We start from the raw sequence: 18,967 nt of genomic DNA on the forward strand, positions 1-18,967 counted from the left end.
TGTTTTCAAATGCAGCTGTATTTTGGAATGACCTACTTGATTATTGAAGGAATTGCGATTGGAACTTAATTCTGAAATTTACAATTAACAGCCTCAGTTTTTGATGACAGGATGGACCTTGATAATTGGACTGCAGATGCTTTCCTGAGGAACTCATACTTCAGTGCCAGAAGCTATAGTGAATGTCCACTGACAATTGTGACCTTGATCTTTTGTCAAATATGATTCCAGCCACTGGAGTGTTTTCCTTTGGGTGGCGAACGCCGAGAAGGTGCAGAATTAGGTCATGGAAGAGGAGTTGGTTTGAAGGCGGATGGAGGAGGCGTCAAGTAGAGGGATAGTTATGAAGGTATTGGTTATGATGCCCCTTCCGTTCTTGCTGAAAAGTACTCCCCTGGGCCCGGTGTAGTAGCCATGTAAAGTTCAGGCAGCATTTTAAGATTGAGGGCATGTCGTTGTGGGTGCCGATCTGTGGCAAACACCAATTTATTCCAGCAGGGTTGGATGCAACGTAAAGGATGTGGGAGCAGCAGGGGATAGAGAGGTTTAGGGATATATTTGTGGAAGGCGGGTTTGCAGAGTTGAGAACTGGAGGAGAAGTTTCAGTTGCCAAAGGGTTTGGTTCTTGCACATTAGGGATTTTGTTAGGAAGCAACTGGCCACGCTTCCACGGTTGCCGCCCCTTGTTCGGAAAGATTGTGACCAAGGATATGTTAGGGGAGGGTACGGTCTCTGATATCTGCAGGCAGTTGATAGAAGGGGAGAGGTCCTCGTTGTAGGAAGTGAAATGAAGGAGGAGATGAGTGAGGTATTTGATGGGCGAGTATGGAGTGAGGACCTGTGGAGGATAAATGTGACATCCTCCTGTGCGAGATTAAGTTTAATTCAATTTGAATAGTCCTTCAGCACTATGTCTGTTCACCTCCTACTTTAAGGATCTGTAAACGTCACGGGGTGGGGGGGGGGGGGGGGGGGGTTGGCGGTGGTGGTGGGGGAGGTTGGTTTGTTTTATTCTCTTTTATGTTCTAGTTACTGTTTTATTGTTTAGCTATAAAATGGTGTGGTGAGGCTTTGTTATGTGATAGGTGTAGACAGATGGTTGTATTTTGCCCTGTAGAAAAATACTTTAAAAAAATATGAAAGTCTAGCATCTGTGCACGCTTCTGCCAACTTGTTCTATTATGAATTTCTGCTGCTGCTTTAATAATGAAATAATGCCCATGCAAACATGTCCTCTTGTGGAGGTGGCAACCGTTTCCAGGTTGGTAAAATTACAGCATGGTAAATTTACATAGGGAGTTTCCCTTTTAAAATTGAGCACAGTTCTTTTTTTCAATTATGAAAACCGAATGAAAGAATTCATTACTTTAATATAGGGTGAATTATGTTTCTGTGCCATGGTCCAATTGACCTTCACCCAGTACACTTGATCTTGTCTCTTTGTACATTGTGACTAGTATAAGGAAAAATTGGGATTGTTAGAAAAATAAAATTGGCAAATGGTTCTGTGAACTTTCAACCATTCTCTTTCATCACATCTATTGTGGCTTAAAAAAATGGGGCAGGGGAAGAGAAATACATCTGTCCATGTACACCTGTAGAGTGTTTAATATTTACACCTGCCCTGCATTTATAACATATGATTTGAGCTTGCTTGGGCATAGGTAATCAGAGAACAATGGAATTTTCCTTGGTATACCTACTGTTCCAAAATATGTGGAAAATACAGACCTAAACTACTTTATATGATCAATTAAACCCTAACTTTCAACATGAAACTTTCAACAGAACAATTTTATTCTTTGCTTACCACCCCTTTTAAAACGTAACATTTTAAATTAGGTGACGTAACTAATTTAGCAATCCAGCTACTTTTAAAGTATGTGCATTAAAGCCTACAGACATTTGGGGACTTCATAAAATTTACCTTGAGTTGTTTAGTCTGCACAAATATGGATTTCTAGGCGATGATAGTTGAGCAAATGTGCGCAGAAGGGAGGGAGGGGCTTGCAGCTGTTTCCTTATGTCTGCCAAAATGCAACTTGCCAATTTGAAACACTTTCGATATTACTAGGTGGGTGAATTGATATCATGTGGTGCTTAAAGGAAAATGGCTGAATAATTGGTGTGCGGTGCAAAGAACGTAAGCTGCTTTTTCATGCATGGTCCTTAGCCATGTGGAAGTTTCGTTTATCAAACCAGAGTTCATTTAGTGTCATTCACCATAGCGGTATTGAATTGTATTCCGGGGCTATGCTTTAATTTTGCTACCATTGCCAGTTTGCAGTTTATCCGGTGTTATTTTGAAGACTGAACCACTTATGATTGTAGATACAAACCATTAAAAATCTTGTGCTAGTGGTTTGCTTGACAATTTTTGTTTTATGGCCAATACCTGCCCTCGCCCCCACCCTACAAAAAAAAAAAAAAAAAAACAGGTAGCTATGCACCAGAGCAAGATTTTATGTAATTTCCAAATTTGGCATGGATCAGAATGAAGTTGCTTCATATTAGAATCACCCAAATGCACAATGTGCACTCAACTCTCAAAACTTGAGTCTATTTTGTGAATACTGCGGTATTGTCTAATGTGTCCTATCACCTAAAAAGTGGATACAGTAAGAAGTCCAACAGGTTTGTTTCGAATCACTAGCTTTCGAAGCACTGCTCCTTCCCCAGGTGAATGAAGAGGTGGGTTCCAAAAACATATATATAGACAAAGTCAAAAATGCAGTTTGATACTTTGAATGCGAGTCTTTGCAGGTAATTAAGTCTTTACAGATCCAAAGAGAGGGGTAATCCCAGGTTAAAGAGGTGTGAATTGTTTCAAGCCTGGACAGTTGGTAGGATTTTGCAAGCCCAGGCCAGATGGTGGGGGGTGAATGTAATGCGACATGAATCCAAGGTCCCGGTTGTCGCGTGACAATGCAGAATCGCTGAGCAGAAACATATAGCCAAGTTCCGCACACATGAGTACGGCTTCAACCGGGACCTTGTATTCATGTCGCATTACATTCACCCCCCCACCATCTGGCCTGGGCTTGCAAAATCCTACCAACTGTCCTGGCTTAAGACAAATTTGCACCTCTTTAACCTGTGATTACCCCTCTCTCTGGATCTGTAAAGACTCAATTACCTGCAAAGACTCTCATTCAAAGTATCGTATTGCATCTTTGACTTTGTCTATATATTTTATATATATATATATATATATATGTTTCTGGAACCCACATCTTCATTCACCTGAGGAAGGAGCAGTGCTCCGAAAGCTAATGCTTCGAAACACACCTGTTGGACTTTAACCTTGTGTTGTAAGACTTCTTACTGTGCTCACCCCAGTCCAACGCCGGCATCTCCACATCATAAAAAATGGCTGATTTTAATTTTGGTCACTACAGTGCTTTTACATTTCTGTTCCATGCACACCGGTCACGAACAGAAAGATTCAGAACGATCATGCAGTATTTGACTTGGAAGCGATGCATTTTAATAAATATAAAATGTCTTGAAGGTGTGAAATTACTCATACTGTCTGTTTATAATAATTATAATCTTTATTAGTGTCACAAGTAGGCTTGCATTAACAGTACAATGAAATAACTGTGAAAACCCCCTCGTCGCCACACTGCGGCGCCTGTTCGGGTGTGTTGAGGGAGAATTCAGAATGTCCAATTCACCTAACAAGCACGTCTTTCAGGACTTCTATGTATCAAAGTCCTGACCTTCCATAGCTCTAATTGAGGATTGAGTGCTGATGCCTTGTGCAATAAATGAGACCAAGTTGCAAATATATCTAGTACATATCTAAAGTTTAAATGATTAGTGGTGTTTTTGGAATTAAGATGCAGTAACTCCTGCATAGTAGAAAATACCAGATTTAAGTAAATGGAAATGCTGTTCCTCTTGGGACTGTAGTTAAGTCTTTAAAGACTATATTTAACATGCTGCATCCTGTCAGTGCTGTTAAATAATTTCCAACTTTAGCATATTTTGGGAACTGCAAGACAATAAACACCCACACTTCACAATTTGTGGCAAATTTAAGAAACTCTTTTCAGAGATCTGAAGAAAATAATGATTCATTCTGTGGTACTGGCCGATTTGCAATTTTTGGCAATCTCTTATTTGTCTACAAGTTTGCCTCACCATTTTTAAGCAATAAATCAAGTTTTAGAATTATTTTTGCAAATTATGTTTTCCTCCCCCAAAATTATATTTATCTGGTGAATTTTCTACCAAAGTTTGAATTTTCTTTTCAAAATGACAGTATTGTGATTGACCATCACATACAATACTCTAACCAAATATTTAGTGATTGGTAGTGCTTTGAGAGAGAAAATGTTAAATTAGTGTGATTAAACTATTTCTTGTAGTTATATACCATTGTTATGAGGAAATTCAGAATGCTGTGAATTAAGAATTCAGAAAGTTCTGTGTCAATGCAATGAATTTCTGATATTTGCCATTTTGCTATGATGGGGCAACAAGGAATGGGCAAGTGTTATTCCTCTGGAGGATTGGTTATCTTAGTCGCAGTTCCTTATCGTTCCTAGTGACTGTGGACCCACATCCAGCACTTGTTTTGACGCAGGTTGTCCACCTATGTGTAGGTGCCATTGCACAGGAGACCAAAAACTTACCTTAAATTTGGGTGGCTCAGCCAATTAAGATAATAAATAGCTGAACGATGCAGTTTGATCAAGTGTGTGCGACGATAGCTGTTCTATAATTATCATTTGTCGCACCCCCCCCCCTCCCGGATCTGTGATTGTTTGGCCTACGCACTTGACATTCTGGCTCTGATTAATTGTCCATGTGTGAGGTGCCAGAATGTCCCCGTTACCTATAGAACTGTACCCCAGAAAATCTTTTATTCCTTCTGTTGAAGGGGTAGAACAGAAAATATTTTAGATTTCTTCAGCCCTTGGAAGCAATTAGAAAGTGAATTGTTGGCTGATATATGTGGCTTCAATCATCATATAATCCATTCAATGTAAATACACTAGTTTGGTGGTGATGGAAGCAGCTGTTCATATAGGAGAAATATTAATGTTAACTTTCCTCTTTGTAGATGTTCAACCAGTTGCTTATGAGGAACCAAAACACTGGTGCTCTATTGTCTATTATGAACTGAATAACCGTGTGGGTGAAGCTTTCCAAGCCTCCTCTACTAGTGTCTTAGTGGATGGCTTTACTGATCCTTCAAACAACAAGAATAGATTCTGCCTTGGGCTTCTGTCCAACGTGAATCGTAACTCCACCATCGAAAATACCAGGAGGCACATTGGCAAAGGTAATCTCTCAATTTTTAAGTTTGGTGGAAAATGTTGCATGTCATAACATAAGTAGGAGCAGTACACATGGCCCTTTGAATGTGCTCTGTCATTAAGTGCAAATATAGTTGACCTTCTGCCTCAATTCCACTATCCTACCCAATCCCTATATCTCTGGATTACCTGAGACCAAATATCAGTTTATTGATCTGACTGGGAAAATTATAGGCCACATCTGGCAGGTGGAAGCTATGGCCATAGAGCAATATCTGGATATGGAAATTGTATTGGGATATTGGGGAGGGGCAATAGCCATAATAGCCATAACTGCTCTAAAAATGAAGATTCATAAAGATAAATTTTGATTTTAAAAAGCATAAAACCTTTACTATCATAAGACCATAAGAGGTTTGAACAAGAGTAGACTGTTCGGCACCTCGAGCCTGCTCCGCCACTATAGGATCATGGCTGATCCGACATTCCTCCCATCCACTTTCCTGCCCTTTCCCTGTAACCCTTGACTCCCTTATGGATCACCAATCTTGTCTATTTCAGCCTTAAATATAGACAAGGACACTGCCCCCACAGCTGTCTGTGGCAAGGAGTTCCAAAGACACTCGAGGAGAGGAAATTCTTCCTCATCTCAGTCTCAAATTAGAGGCGCCACAGTGGCATTGCTGCCTACGTCGCTGAGCACCCGGGTTCGATCCTGGCTCTGGGTCACTGTCTATGTGGAGTTTGCACATTCTCCCTGTGTCTGCGTGGGTTTCTCCCCCAAAACCCAAAGATGTGCGGGGCAGGTGGATTGGCCATGCTAAATTGGCCCTTAATTGGAAAAAAAAAATGATTGGGTACTCTAAATTTATTTATTTTTACATCTGTGTCAAATTGGCACCCCTTTATTTTGAGATTGTACTCTCTGGTCCTAGACTCTCTGATGAGGGGAAACATTCTCTCTGCATTTACAATGCCAAGCCTCTTGAGAATCCTATATGTTTCATTCTTCTAAATTTCAATGAGTAGAGTCCCAATCTGTTTAATCTTTGTTCATCAGACAATCCCTCCATATCGGGGATCATCCTAGCAAACCTTCTCTGAACAGCCTCCAATAGAATAATATCTTTCCTTAAATAAGGGGAGGGTTTCAAATTCCTGGGACATTGGGACCGGTTCTGGGGGAGGTGGGACCTGTACAAATCGGACGGTCTGCATCTGTGTGGGACTGGAACCAATGTTCTTGGGGGTGTGTTTGCTAGTGCAGTTGGGGAGGGTTTAAACTAATGTGGCAGGGGGATGGGAACCGATGTAGGAAGTCAGTGGGGACAGAAACAAAAGGCAGGAAGGGAGAGTGTGTAAGCATGACCTGAGAAAGCAGGGCAGAGAGCAAGGAAGGTCTACATTAAACTGCATTTATTTCAATGCAAGGGGCCTGACGGGCAAAGCGGATGAACTCAGGGCATGGACGGGCACATGGGACTGGGATATTATAGCTATGACTGAAACATGGCTAAGGGAGGGGCAGGACTGGCAGCTCAATGTTCCGGGGTACAGATGCTATAGAAAGGATAGAACAGGAGGTAAGAGAGGAGGGGGAGTGGCGTTTTTGATTAGGGAGAACATCACGGCAGTACTTAGAGGGGATATATCTGAGGGTTTGCCCACTGAGTCTATATGGGTGGAACTGAAAAATAAGAAGGGAGAGATCACCTTGGTAGGACTGTACTACAGGCCCCCAAATAGTCAGCGGGAAATTGAGGAGCAAATATGTAAGGAGATTACAGATAGCTGCAAGAATAATAGGGTGGTAGTAGTAGGGGACTTTAACTTTCCCAATATTGACTGGGACAGCCATAGCATTAGGGGCTTGGATGGAGGGAAATTTGTTGAGTGTATTCAGGAGGAATTTCTCATTCAGTATGTGGATGGACCGACTAGAGAGGGGGCAAAACTTGACCTCGTCTTGGGAAATAAGGAAGGGCAAGTGACAGAAGTGCTAGTGAGAGATCACTTTGGGACAAGTGACCATAACTCCATTAGTTTTAAGATAGCTATGGAGAATGATAGGTCTGGCCCAAGAGTTAAAATTCTTAATTGGGGCAAGGCCAATTTTGATGGTATCAGACAGGAACTTGCAGAGGTAGATTGGGGGAGACTGTTGGCAGGAAAAGGGACGGCTGGTAAATGGGAGGCTTTTAAAAATGTGTTAACCAGGGTGCAGGGTAAGCACGTTCCCTTTAGAGTGAAGGGCAAGGCTGGTAGAAGTAGGGAACCCTGGATGACTCGAGATATTGAGACTCTGGTCAAAAAGAAGAAGGAGGCATATGATGTACATAAGCAACTGGGATCAAGTGGATCCCTTGAAGAGTATAGAGATTGTCGAAATAGAGTTAAGAGGGAAATCAGGAGGGCAAAAAGGGGACATGAAATTGCTTTGGCAAATAATGCAAGGGAGAATCCAAAGAGATTCTACAAATACATAAAGGGGAAAAGAGTAACTAGGGACAGAGTAGGGCCTCTTAAGGATCAACAAGGGCATCTATGTGCAGAGCCACAAGAGTTGGGTGAGATCCTGAATGAATATTTCTCATCGGTATTCACGGTGGAGAAAGGCATGGATGTTAGGAAACTAAGGGAAATAAATAGTGATGTCTTGAGAAGTGTGCATATTACAGAGGAGGAGGTGCTGGAAGTCTTAAAGCGCATCAAGGTAGATAAATCCCCGGGACCTGATGAAATGTATCCCAGGATGATGTGGGAGGCTAGGGAGGAAATTGTGGGTCCCCTAACAGAGATATTTGAATCATCGGCAGCCACAGGTGAGGTGCCTGAAGATTGGAGAGTGGCGAATGTTGTGCCCTTGTTTAAGAAGGGCAGCAGGGAAAAGCCTGGGAACTACAGACCGGTGAGCCTAACGTCTGTAGTAGGTAAGTTGCTAGAAGGTATTCTGAGAGACAGGATCTACAAGCATTTAGAGAGGCAAGGACTGATTCGGGGCAGTCAGCATGGCTTTGTGCGTGGAAAGTCATGTCTCACAAATTTGATTGAGTTTTTTGAGGGGGTGACCAAGAAGGTAGATGAGGGCAGTGCAGTAGACGTTGTCTACATGGACTTTAGCAAAGCCTTTGACAAGGTACCGCATGGTAGGTTGTTGCAGAAGGTTAAAGCTCACGGGATCCAGGGTGAGGTTGCCAATTGGATTCAAAATTGGCTGGACGACAGAAGACAGAGGGTGGTTGTAGAGGGTTGTTTTTCAAACTGGAGGCCTGTGACCAGTGGTGTGCCTCAGGGATCGGTGCTGGGTCCACTGTTATTTGTGATTTATATTAATGATTTGGATGAGAATTTAGGAGGCATGGTTAGTAAGTTTGCAGATGACACCAAGATTGGTGGCACAGTGGATAGTGAAGAAGGTTATCTAGGATTGCAACGGGATCTTGATCAATTAGGCCAGTGGGCCGACGAATGGCAGATGGAGTTTAATTTAGATAAATGTGAGGTGATGCATTTTGGCAGATCGAATCAGGCCAGGACCTACTCAGTTAATGGTATGGTGTTGGGGAGAGTTATAGAACAAAGAGATCTAGGAGTACAGGTTCATAGCTCCTTGAAGGTGGAGTCGCAGGTGGACAGGGTGGTGAAGAAGGCATTCGGCATGCTTGGTTTCATTGGTCAGAACATTGAATACAGGAGTTGGGACGTCTTGTTGAAGTTGTACAAGACATTGGTACGGCCACACTTGGAATACTGTGTGCAGTTCTGGTCACCCTATTATAGAAAGGATATTATTAAACTGGAAAGAGTGCAGAAAAGATTTACTAGGATGTTGCCGGGACTTGATGGTTTGAGTTATAAGGAGAGGCTGGATAGACTGGGACTTTTTTCCTTGGAGCGTAGGAGGCTTAGGGGTGATCTTATAGAGGTCTATAAAATAATGAGGGGCATAGATAAGGTAGATAGTCAACATCTTTTCCCAAAGGTAGGGGAGTCTAAAACTAGAGGGCATAGGTTTAAGGTGAGAGGGGAGAGATTCAGAAGGGCCCAGAGGGGCAATTTCTTCACTCAGAGGGTAGTGAGTGTCTGGAATGTGCTGCCAGAGGTAGTAGTAGAGGCGGGTACAATTGTCTTTTAAAAAACATTTAGATAGTTACATGGGTAAGATGGGTATAGAGGGTTATGGGCCAAGTGCGGGCAACTGGGACTAGCTTAATGGTAAAAACTGGGCGACATGGACTGGTTGGGCCAAAGGGCCTGTTTCCATGCTGTAAACCTCTATGATTCTAAGGGGACCAAAATTGCTCTCAGTACTCTAGATGTGGTCTCACCAGTACCTTCTGCAGTTGCAGCAAGATTTCCCTACTCCTACACTCCAATCCCTTGAAATAAGGGCCAACTTCCATTAGTTTTGCTGATTACCTGCTGTACCTGTGTGCTGGCTTTCTGTGTTTTGTGCACAAGTACCTCCATGCTTTGACAGAGTCATCCAGACTCGAAATGTTAGCTCCCTTTTCTCTCTGCAGACCTGAGATTTTCTGTTTTGTTTCAGATTCATTTTTGTGATGCAGATTTCTGTAGTTTTTCTCCATTTAAATAATACTCTGTTCTTTTGTTCTCCCTTCCAAAATGAACAACTTTTCACGTTTTCCCACATTGTACTCCATTTGCCAACCTTTTGCCCACTTATTTGCCAACTTTTTGCCCACTTAACCTATCAATTTTACATCTCTCTCCCAACTTGGCTTTCTATCTATTTTTGTGTTGTCTGCAAATTTGGCTACAGTATATTCGCTCCATTCCTCCAAGTCATTAATATATGTTGTAAACCATTGTAGACCCAGACTGATCTCTCTTCTGCCCATTAGCCAAATCTCTATCCATGTCAATATACTACTTCTAACACGATGGGCTCTTATGACTTTTTGTGAGGTACTTTGTCGAACGTTTTCTGGAAGTAAACATGCAATACATCTACTGGTCCCCCTCTATCCACTGGTTGAGTCTTCCTCGAAAAACTCTAATGAATAAATTAGGCACAATTTCCTCTCGTTGAAGGCAAGCTGACTCTGCTTGATTAGGTTATGATTTTCCAAATGTGCTGTTATTACTTCCTTAATAATTGATTCCAACATTTTTCCAACAATAGATGTTAGGTTGATCGGCCGATAGATACCCGCTTTTTGCCTCCCTCCCTTTTTGAATAGGGGTTTTAAATTGGCAGTTTTCATATCCTCCAGTACTTCTCTAGCATTCAAGAAGTTTTGGAAAATTGCAACCAATGCATCCACTATCTCTAGCTACTTCTTTTACGATCCCAGGATGCAAACCATCAGGGCCAGGGGACTTCTCTGCCTTGAGCCCCATTAGTTTGTCCAATACTACTTCCCTCGTGATGGTGATGGTATTTAATTGCTCCCATGTATTTTTTTAAATTACTTTATCAGAGTTACAAAGCCAGAGCTCAGAGTCTGGACGGGGCAAACCCCTAATCCAGCTCCTTGCCTGCTCCAAAAACCAATTCAAATTGAATCCAATTCATGGTCCCCACAAGAGAGACACCGGATCCAGGCATTACACCTGACCATATGGCCAAAAGGCCGAGAAGCGATGCTCCCATATATTTTTTTTTTTAGCATTAATGGGATGTTCGGAGGTATCTTCCACTGTGAAGTAATGCAAAATATTTGTTTAACTCCTCTGCCATTTCCTTGTTCCCCGTAACTATCTCCCAGATTCATTTTCTAAGGAGCCTCTGTTCACTTTGACTTGTCTCTTTTAAAAAATTTAAAGATGCTCTTATTAAGAATTTTTACATTCCTCGCTAGTTTGCCCTTGTGGTTTATTTTCTCCCCTTTTTTTTTTATCTTTTTAGTCCTTTTGCTGGATTCTGAATTTATCCCAATCTTCGGGGCTATCACTGATTTTTGCCTCCTTATATGCTTTTTCCTCTAAATTAATACTTTCCTTAACTTCCATGGTTAGTTTGTTTATCCCTTTCTTAGAATCTTCCTCCTACGATTACTATACCATCATAATGAGGCATTGCCTGTATAATGCAACAAATGTACCATCTTTTTCAAGTCCTCTTGGTTTAATATGAACGGTGCAGTAGGTCATCACTCTTTCCAATGGCATCAAATTCCGATGTTAAACTTTCTTCCCAGATGGTTCCTGACCTGCTGAGTACCTCCAGCATTTTGTTTCTATTTCAGATTACCTGGATCAATGATACTTTGCTTTTGTTTTATCAATATAAATGTTACTGTGATTTATATGGGGTATGGTGTTGCAAGAACCATTAAGGGAAAAACAGTAAATAAAAGAAAACATGGCCAGACCAAAAGGTAAAGATTCCCTACAGTTCAGAAGATCGTCATTCGGCCCATCGAGTTTGCACCGACCCACCGAAAGAGCACCCCAACCTAAGCCCACTCCCCCACCCTATCCCTATAACCCCATCTAACCTTTGGACGCTAAGGGGCAATTTAGCCAATCCATCTAACCTGCACATCTTTGGCCTGTTGGGGTAAACCAGAGCACCCGGAGGAAACCCACGCAGACCTTGGGAAAACGTACAAACTCCATACAGCTACCCAAGGCCAGAATTGAACCTGGGTCCCTGGCGCTGGGAGGCAGCAGTGCTAGCCACTGTGCCACCATGCCATCCAGAGGCAGTTACCACATTTTGTGGGGAGTACTGTAATCCATATCCTCTCTCTATCTCTCATTCCTGGAGCTGGGATTTAATAACCTTCCAACACATTTTTAAAGCGACACTACCGACTGCATTTGTGATCTGTTCGACACCTATTATGGAACAAGTTCCTAATTTTCAATTTTCTCAAAAACATAAAGCCCTAACCGAAAACCAACATTCTTTACTTTTGATTGCATTTATCATCCTTCTAAAAGTTTAAATCTTAGCTGCAACTCTGGCAGGAGCAGGACATGCTTTTTCAGCATTTAATTTTCAGATGTGCATAAACAACTATTAATTGAGATGTCCATCTCAAAATATTGAACTGAGATTTTTTGTGGCGACTTTCAGCCATACATATTTTGGGATTTGCTGCAGGTGGCATCATTTATGCTTCAATAATCCCTTATCCACCAGCAGAATTATAGAGCAGGTTTTTGCTGAGTCTATGCTATCCTCTGGTTCTTTTGGCAAATATCTTTAATCCATGTCCTCTGGTTACCGACCCCTTTGCCACCGGAATCTTTCTCATTATTTCCCTAATTAATGCCCTTACTGTTTTTGAACATATCCATTAAATCTACCCTTAACCTTCTCTGTTTAAAGAGAACAACCCCAGCTTTTCTCACCTCCACTCTTAATTAAGTACCACATCCCTAGTGTATTATGAATGTGACTAGTAATTTATAAAGTAGAAAGTTGACACAATGTACACACAGGTGCAAGATTTTTTAATAGATTATAGATGTGTAACCATTCCGTGGGTAAAAGTACTCTTCAGTGTGTTATTATGCCAGGGCGGACCTGAAGGTTCCAAGTTCAAATCCTGGACTGTCAGCACCCATGGCAATAGACCAGAGCAAGAATTAAAATCTTTTGTGAGGGAATGAGAAAAATGGACATACAAAACCGACTTTACATAAAGAGTATCAAAACCGGAATATCAAATAAATTGAAGTTTTGAAATTCCAGTGTATATACTTGAAAATCTAAAAATGCAAAACAAAACTGCAGTTATTTTTAAGTGCACACTTACCCTGTGCACTTATCTGTTTTAACTTGGTGGTTGCATTTTCCTGGATAGGCCAGCCTCCGATCAATGGCTAACTCCAAATTATTTGGAATTACTTCTGTTCGCCTTGAAGTACTACCTTTGAAGCTCTCCAGGATCAGCACCACTCCTGATGCCAATCAGCCAGGAGCAATGGCTCAAGTTGCATTGCATTTGCTGGCGCACATTGCATGTTTTCCCCAGTTCAGAGCCACAGGACTGATGAGACGTTTGCATGGGCCATAGTTTTCCCAAGTCTGATCTACATGGCATACTGCTGCAAGTTGTCGTCTTCAACAGTACCTCCCACACATGCAAGCTCCATCACCTGATGGCGCAATATGGATAAGGAGATGGCACTGAAATGGGTTAAAACATCTCCAAGATACCTTTGCTAGAATGCTGATGATGGCAAAAACAAAATGGAAGTTTGAATTACGATCATAAAAGGGCTGTTGGATATGGAAGTTATATCCGGAGTCTTGGAAGATTGACAGTATAACAACTCTTGTTCAAATGGGATAAACTAGGTAACTATTGACCAGTTTAGTTGCTCCACTTTCATAATTCCATCTGAATGAGGAGAAGGCTGACCCGTTAAAACATTTTTTATTGGCACTCTTAATTTGGCCTCTTGGAAGTGCATGAGAGTAAAACAGGGTCAGAAATTGTCAGTATAAAATAATTTGCTTTTGCGAGCACAAAATAAAAATTTGTTTATCCTTTTTATGTTTGGGGGTCCTTAAATGCTTTATGCCCAATGAATTCCATTTTAAATCTATTCTTTGGTTGTTTTATTCATCGCTTGGTAGCTTGAGTAGCTTGCTAGGCCATTTCAGAGAGTCTGTTAAGAATCAGCCACATTACACATCTTTAAGACAATCAAATATAGTTTCATGGTCACAATTACTGAGACTAGTTTTTAATTCCAGATTAATTAATTAAATTTAAATTCCACCAGCTGCTGTGATGGGATTTGAACCCATGTTCCCAGAATATTAGCCTGGGCCTCTGCATTATTAATCCAGTGACATTACCCTACACCATCATCTCTCCCTAACATTTGAAATGTTACTGGTGTAAAGGAGTTGTAGATCAAATTGTGGGGTTTTATTTGGTGATTGAGGAAGAAATGTTGGTTAGGATGACTTGAGGCTGCAAAGTGTTGTAGAAGGACAATTTATTTTAGCTTGTGCTGGCAATTTCCCAACTTAGCCCACTACTAAACACCACTTAATGATTAGCTTGAGCACTATGGACTGGGGCCTGATACCAAGCAAGCAATATTTTTAATTGTCCAGATAAAGCTAGGACTAAAATACTTCTAAACTGAGGATAAAATACAATGTTCACCTTTTCAAATAGAAACGTATGGCATCACACTTTTAAGTTGAAAGCTAATAATTTCTGACAGTGCAACACACCCTTGGTACTGCACTGATTGTCCTTGAGCCTTAGACTGGGAAAAGTATCTTGTACTATTGACATAACACTTAAGAGTACAAATATGTTGTGCCATAGCACTGTACATTGAATATATGATTGAGCATACTTTGATACATGCTGCATTTTCAATAAATTGTCATAATTGCCAAGCTTAGAAATGTGCAGTAAATAGCTTGTATTTATATAGTGCTGTATTTATACATGTGCTGTGAGCATCTCAAAGTGCTTCGTGATCGCTAAATTTGTTTTGAAATTAGATCATTATTAAGGCAAATAAGAGCAGTGGCTTGTATATGGAAAGCAAACCTGTGTCTGTTGATTTGCAGGTGTTCACCTTTATTATGTTGGAGGAGAGGTGTATGCTGAATGCCTGAGCGATAGTAGTATTTTTGTACAAAGTCGAAACTGCAATTATCATCATGGCTTCCATCCAACAACTGTTTGCAAGATTCCCAGTGGATGCAGTTTGAAGATCTTCAACAATCAGGAATTTGCTCAGCTTTTGGCCCAGTCAGTTAACCATGGCTTTGAAGCGGTTTATGAGCTTACCAAGATGTGCACCATACGCATGAGTTTTGTAAAGGTAATAGAATTTGCACATAAATTGTCCAAAATAAAACTAGATAAACACCAACCGAAGGTGGGGGAGTAGGAAGTATACCCTGTGAAATTTCCTCCTAGACTATAGGCTGAATGTTCTGTTCTGTGCTGTAAAATTCTATGTAGTTTATATGTAGTCATAAGTAGTTATTTTTGTACAAAGATACCCATTTTTATTCTTCCTACCATGCCTCTTGAATTGTTCATGGGAGGTTGAATGTTTCCCAAGAATAAGGGTATGATGCCTAATAGAATTACCCAAGCTATTGACTTAAGCATTATGGTGGGATCTGGAAGTACTGGGAAATGGGCCCCAGGGTCTTGCTGTACGGGGAAGTGATCTCTGATAGTCTTATAGTATTTTGAAAGCTGCCGTGTTCAGGCAGGGAACACAAGGAAGCGTGATGTCATGGTTTTAGAAATATAGGGGTTGTTTTGGGTTCAGAGTATTGAGATTTCAGTCTAGAGGCTTGTAAAAACTGAGGGAGTTTCTGGAACTTTATACAGTGAGGAATCCAGTAATTTAGAAGGATGGAGGGGATTTTGGAGGATTAAGTGGAGTACTATATCCACTCCCCCAACCACAATCTTGCTGGCCTCGTCTCTTTATATTCCCTTTTGTACCTTAGCACATAGGAACTGAAGTAGGCCATTAAACCCCTTGAATCTGTCCTGTTAGATTAAATAATAACTCATCTGTGTCTGACCTTCATCTGCATTGGCTGCACATTCCTTTTACACCATTGACAGTGTATAGTGCCAGGAGAGGCTCAGTTGGTGACACTTTGAGTCAGAAGGGTGTAGATTCAAATCCCACCAGGCTTCACAAAAGCATATCCAGACTTGACACTCCAGTGTTGCACTCCTGGAGATGAGCCATTAAACCAATGCACCGATGTAAAAGGTCCCAAGGCACTATTTTGAAGAACTTACCAGCGTAGTTATTCTTAGTGTCCTTGCCAATATTTATCCTCAATCAATAACACAAAAGGAAAACCAGATTATCTGATTATTAACACATTGCTGCTTGTGAATCTTGCTGGGTGCAAATTGGTAGCTGTGTATGTATACTTCATTACAATAATGATTACACTCCAAAGAAAAGGACATAATTGACTATAAAGTGCTTTAGGACAACCTGAGTTTGTGCTTTATAAAATGGGCCTTCAAAATTGTTTTTTTTTTTTGGTTCACAAGAAATCTATTGACTGCAGATTTAAAATTATTAATTGAGCTAAGTCACCTGTTTTTTGTGGGAGAATGTTTTGCACTCCTACCAACTGTTGCTTGAAGTTTTGCCTAACTTCTCTCCTCATTGATCGGGCTCTAGTTTTAAGATTGCCCCTTTTTCTGAGACTTCTCCATCATTAGCTAACCTCATCAGTATCTAACCTCATTTTATTTCAAAATCCTAAAAACATCTTCTTTATTCCATGTAATACAAGCCTACTGTGTGTAATCTCATCATCATCTAGGGGTGGCAAGGTGGCACATTGGTTGGCGCTGCTGCCTACAGCGCTGAGGACCCAGGTTCGATCCTGGTCCCGGGTCACTCTGTGTGGAGTTTGCATATTCTCCCCGTGTCTGCTTGGGTCTCACCCCCACAACCCAAAGCTGTGCAGGTTAAGTGGATTGGTCACACTAAATTGCCCCTTAATTGGAAAAAAAAAATAATTGGATACTCTAAATGTATTTATTTTTAAATCATCATCATCATCTCTCTGGACTTCCACTGTTCCTTGCTTATCACCATTTAAATAATTGAGTTATCCTTTATTGGTCCAAAAATTTATAACCTCACACTTGGCCTCCTTGAAATCCATCTGTCATGGTTTTGCTTGCTCAATCTATTAACGTCTCTAATTCTATGCTCCCATTTACACTAGTTACTGTACCCCAAGTTGCAAGAACTAGGGGACACATTCATGGTTTGGGCAAGAGATGGAGGATGTGAGAGAACCTTTTTTATGCAGCAAGTGTTGATGACCTGGAATGCGCTGCCTGTGACAATGATGATATCAGATATAATGAATAATTTTAAAAGGAAATTGGACGGTCACTTGAGGGAAATAAACTTACAGCGCTGTAGTGATAGAACAGGGGATGGAAGTACCTGGATTTTCCTACAGAGAGCCAGCATTTATTTGATTTGCCAAATTGAATCCCGTGTCATAATGACCCTCTGACCACTAATGTTTGTGTCATCAAGTTTGGATGTATGGATCTATTGTGTGATCTAACTAACTAATTAATATAGTTGAGGCCCCAACACCTCAAAGGGGGCGGCATGTGGCGCAGTGGTTAGCACTGGGAATGTGACGCTGAGGACCCAGGTTCGAATCCTGGCCCTGGGTCACTGTCCCTGTGGAGTTTGCACATTCTCCCCATGTCTGCATGGGTTTCACCCCCACAACCCAAAGATGTGCAGGTTAGGTGGCTTGGCCACACTAAATTACCCCTTAATTGAAAAAAAATAATTGGGTACTCTAAATTTACATAGGGCGGCACGGTAGCACAGTGGTTAGCAAAGTTGCTTCACAGCTCCAGGGTCCCAGGTTTGATTCCCGACTTGGGTCACTGTCTGTGCGGAGTCTGCACGTTCTCCCTGTGGCTGCATGGGTTTCCTCCTGGTGCTCTGGTTTTCTCCCACGGTCCAAAGATGTGCGGGTTAGGTGGATTGACCATGCTAAATTGACCTTGGTGTCCAAAAAGGTTAGGTGGGGTTACTGGGTTATGGGAATAGGGTGGATGCGTGGGCTTAAGTGGAGTGCTCTGTCCAAGAGCCGCTGCAGACTCGATGGGCCGAATGGCCTCCTTCTGCACTGTAAATTCTATGATTCTATGAACACTGTTCCTTGTGGAATGCAACTGGTCACCTCCTTCCAATTTGAGTATATAATCAGCATTTCTTACTCTGTCATTTGCCACCTAACAAGATTTCTAACTAGGTCTTCAGTTCCACAAGTTTAATGTAGCCTAACAGTCTTTCAGGAGGATCCTTTATTGAATGTCGTCTTGGAGTTCATATGGGCTACATCCACAGATATTTCCCCTATTATTTGAGTTACTTCCTCAAAAAATTCAGTTAGCTACCTTTTGGGTGTTATCATTTTTTTTTTACTCCAATCTTAAAGTTACAAAGCCAATACACAGAATAGACAGGGCAAGCCCTTAATCCACCTCATTCCTTGCTCCAAAAAACAATTCAAACTCAAATTGAATCCAATTCATGGCACCACAAGAGAGACATACAAGATCCAAGATGACAAGTAAAGACATTGCACCTCATCTTGGGCTTGATCTGACACCTGATTTAGCCAAAACCTTTTACAAACCCATATTGACTCTCTTAATCAGCTCAAATTTCTCCACATGCTCAATCACACTGCCATTCATTATAGATTCCAATAACTTCCTCACAACAGGTGCTAGACAATGGGTCTAATTTCCTGTTTTTTGTCTCACGCCTTGCTTAACAATCGAGTTGCTTTTGAAATTTTACAATCTAGGAGCAATTCTAGAAATGGGAGCTTTGGAAGAATATGGCCAAAACATCTACAATTTCCTCATCTTCCTTTAAACCCTTGTGGAGGAAACCATAAGGTCATCGGAATTTGCCCGTCTTTGGTGCCATTTTTTTCTAATAGTTTCCTCAGTTAATTTTAGTGAGTGCCAGCCTTTGATTCATTATTAACTTCCCCAAAATGGCAAGTATAATTTCCTCTTGCTGTGAAAGCTTGACACAAAATAATTATTCAACATGTCTGCCATTTCCATTTTCATTTGTTGTATTACTGCATCTATTTTAAAGAGCTCACACCACCCATTTTTTCATTACCAAAACCTTTTATTAATCTTTATCAATCACAACTTTCTTTTTGTTTTAATATCTCTCCCAGTTCCTTG

General features: G+C 41.2%; 1 protein-coding gene across 6 annotated transcripts in view; it reads left to right on the forward strand.

Moving 5' to 3' along the window:
- smad1 (SMAD family member 1) overlaps window positions 1-18,967 on the forward strand; it is a 382,222-nt gene that overhangs the window by 351,768 nt on the left and 11,487 nt on the right. For all 6 annotated transcript variants that reach the window (XM_072496114.1, XM_072496119.1, XM_072496113.1 and 3 more), the window contains 2 exons: window positions 5,072-5,293; window positions 14,788-15,044. In XM_072496114.1, coding sequence (XP_072352215.1) covers window positions 5,072-5,293; window positions 14,788-15,044 — 479 coding nt within the window. The remainder of the gene's footprint in view (window positions 1-5,071; window positions 5,294-14,787; window positions 15,045-18,967) is intronic.

This window comes from Scyliorhinus torazame, chromosome 3, assembly GCF_047496885.1.
Source record: "Scyliorhinus torazame isolate Kashiwa2021f chromosome 3, sScyTor2.1, whole genome shotgun sequence".
NCBI classification, from domain to species: Eukaryota; Metazoa; Chordata; class Chondrichthyes; order Carcharhiniformes; family Scyliorhinidae; genus Scyliorhinus; species Scyliorhinus torazame.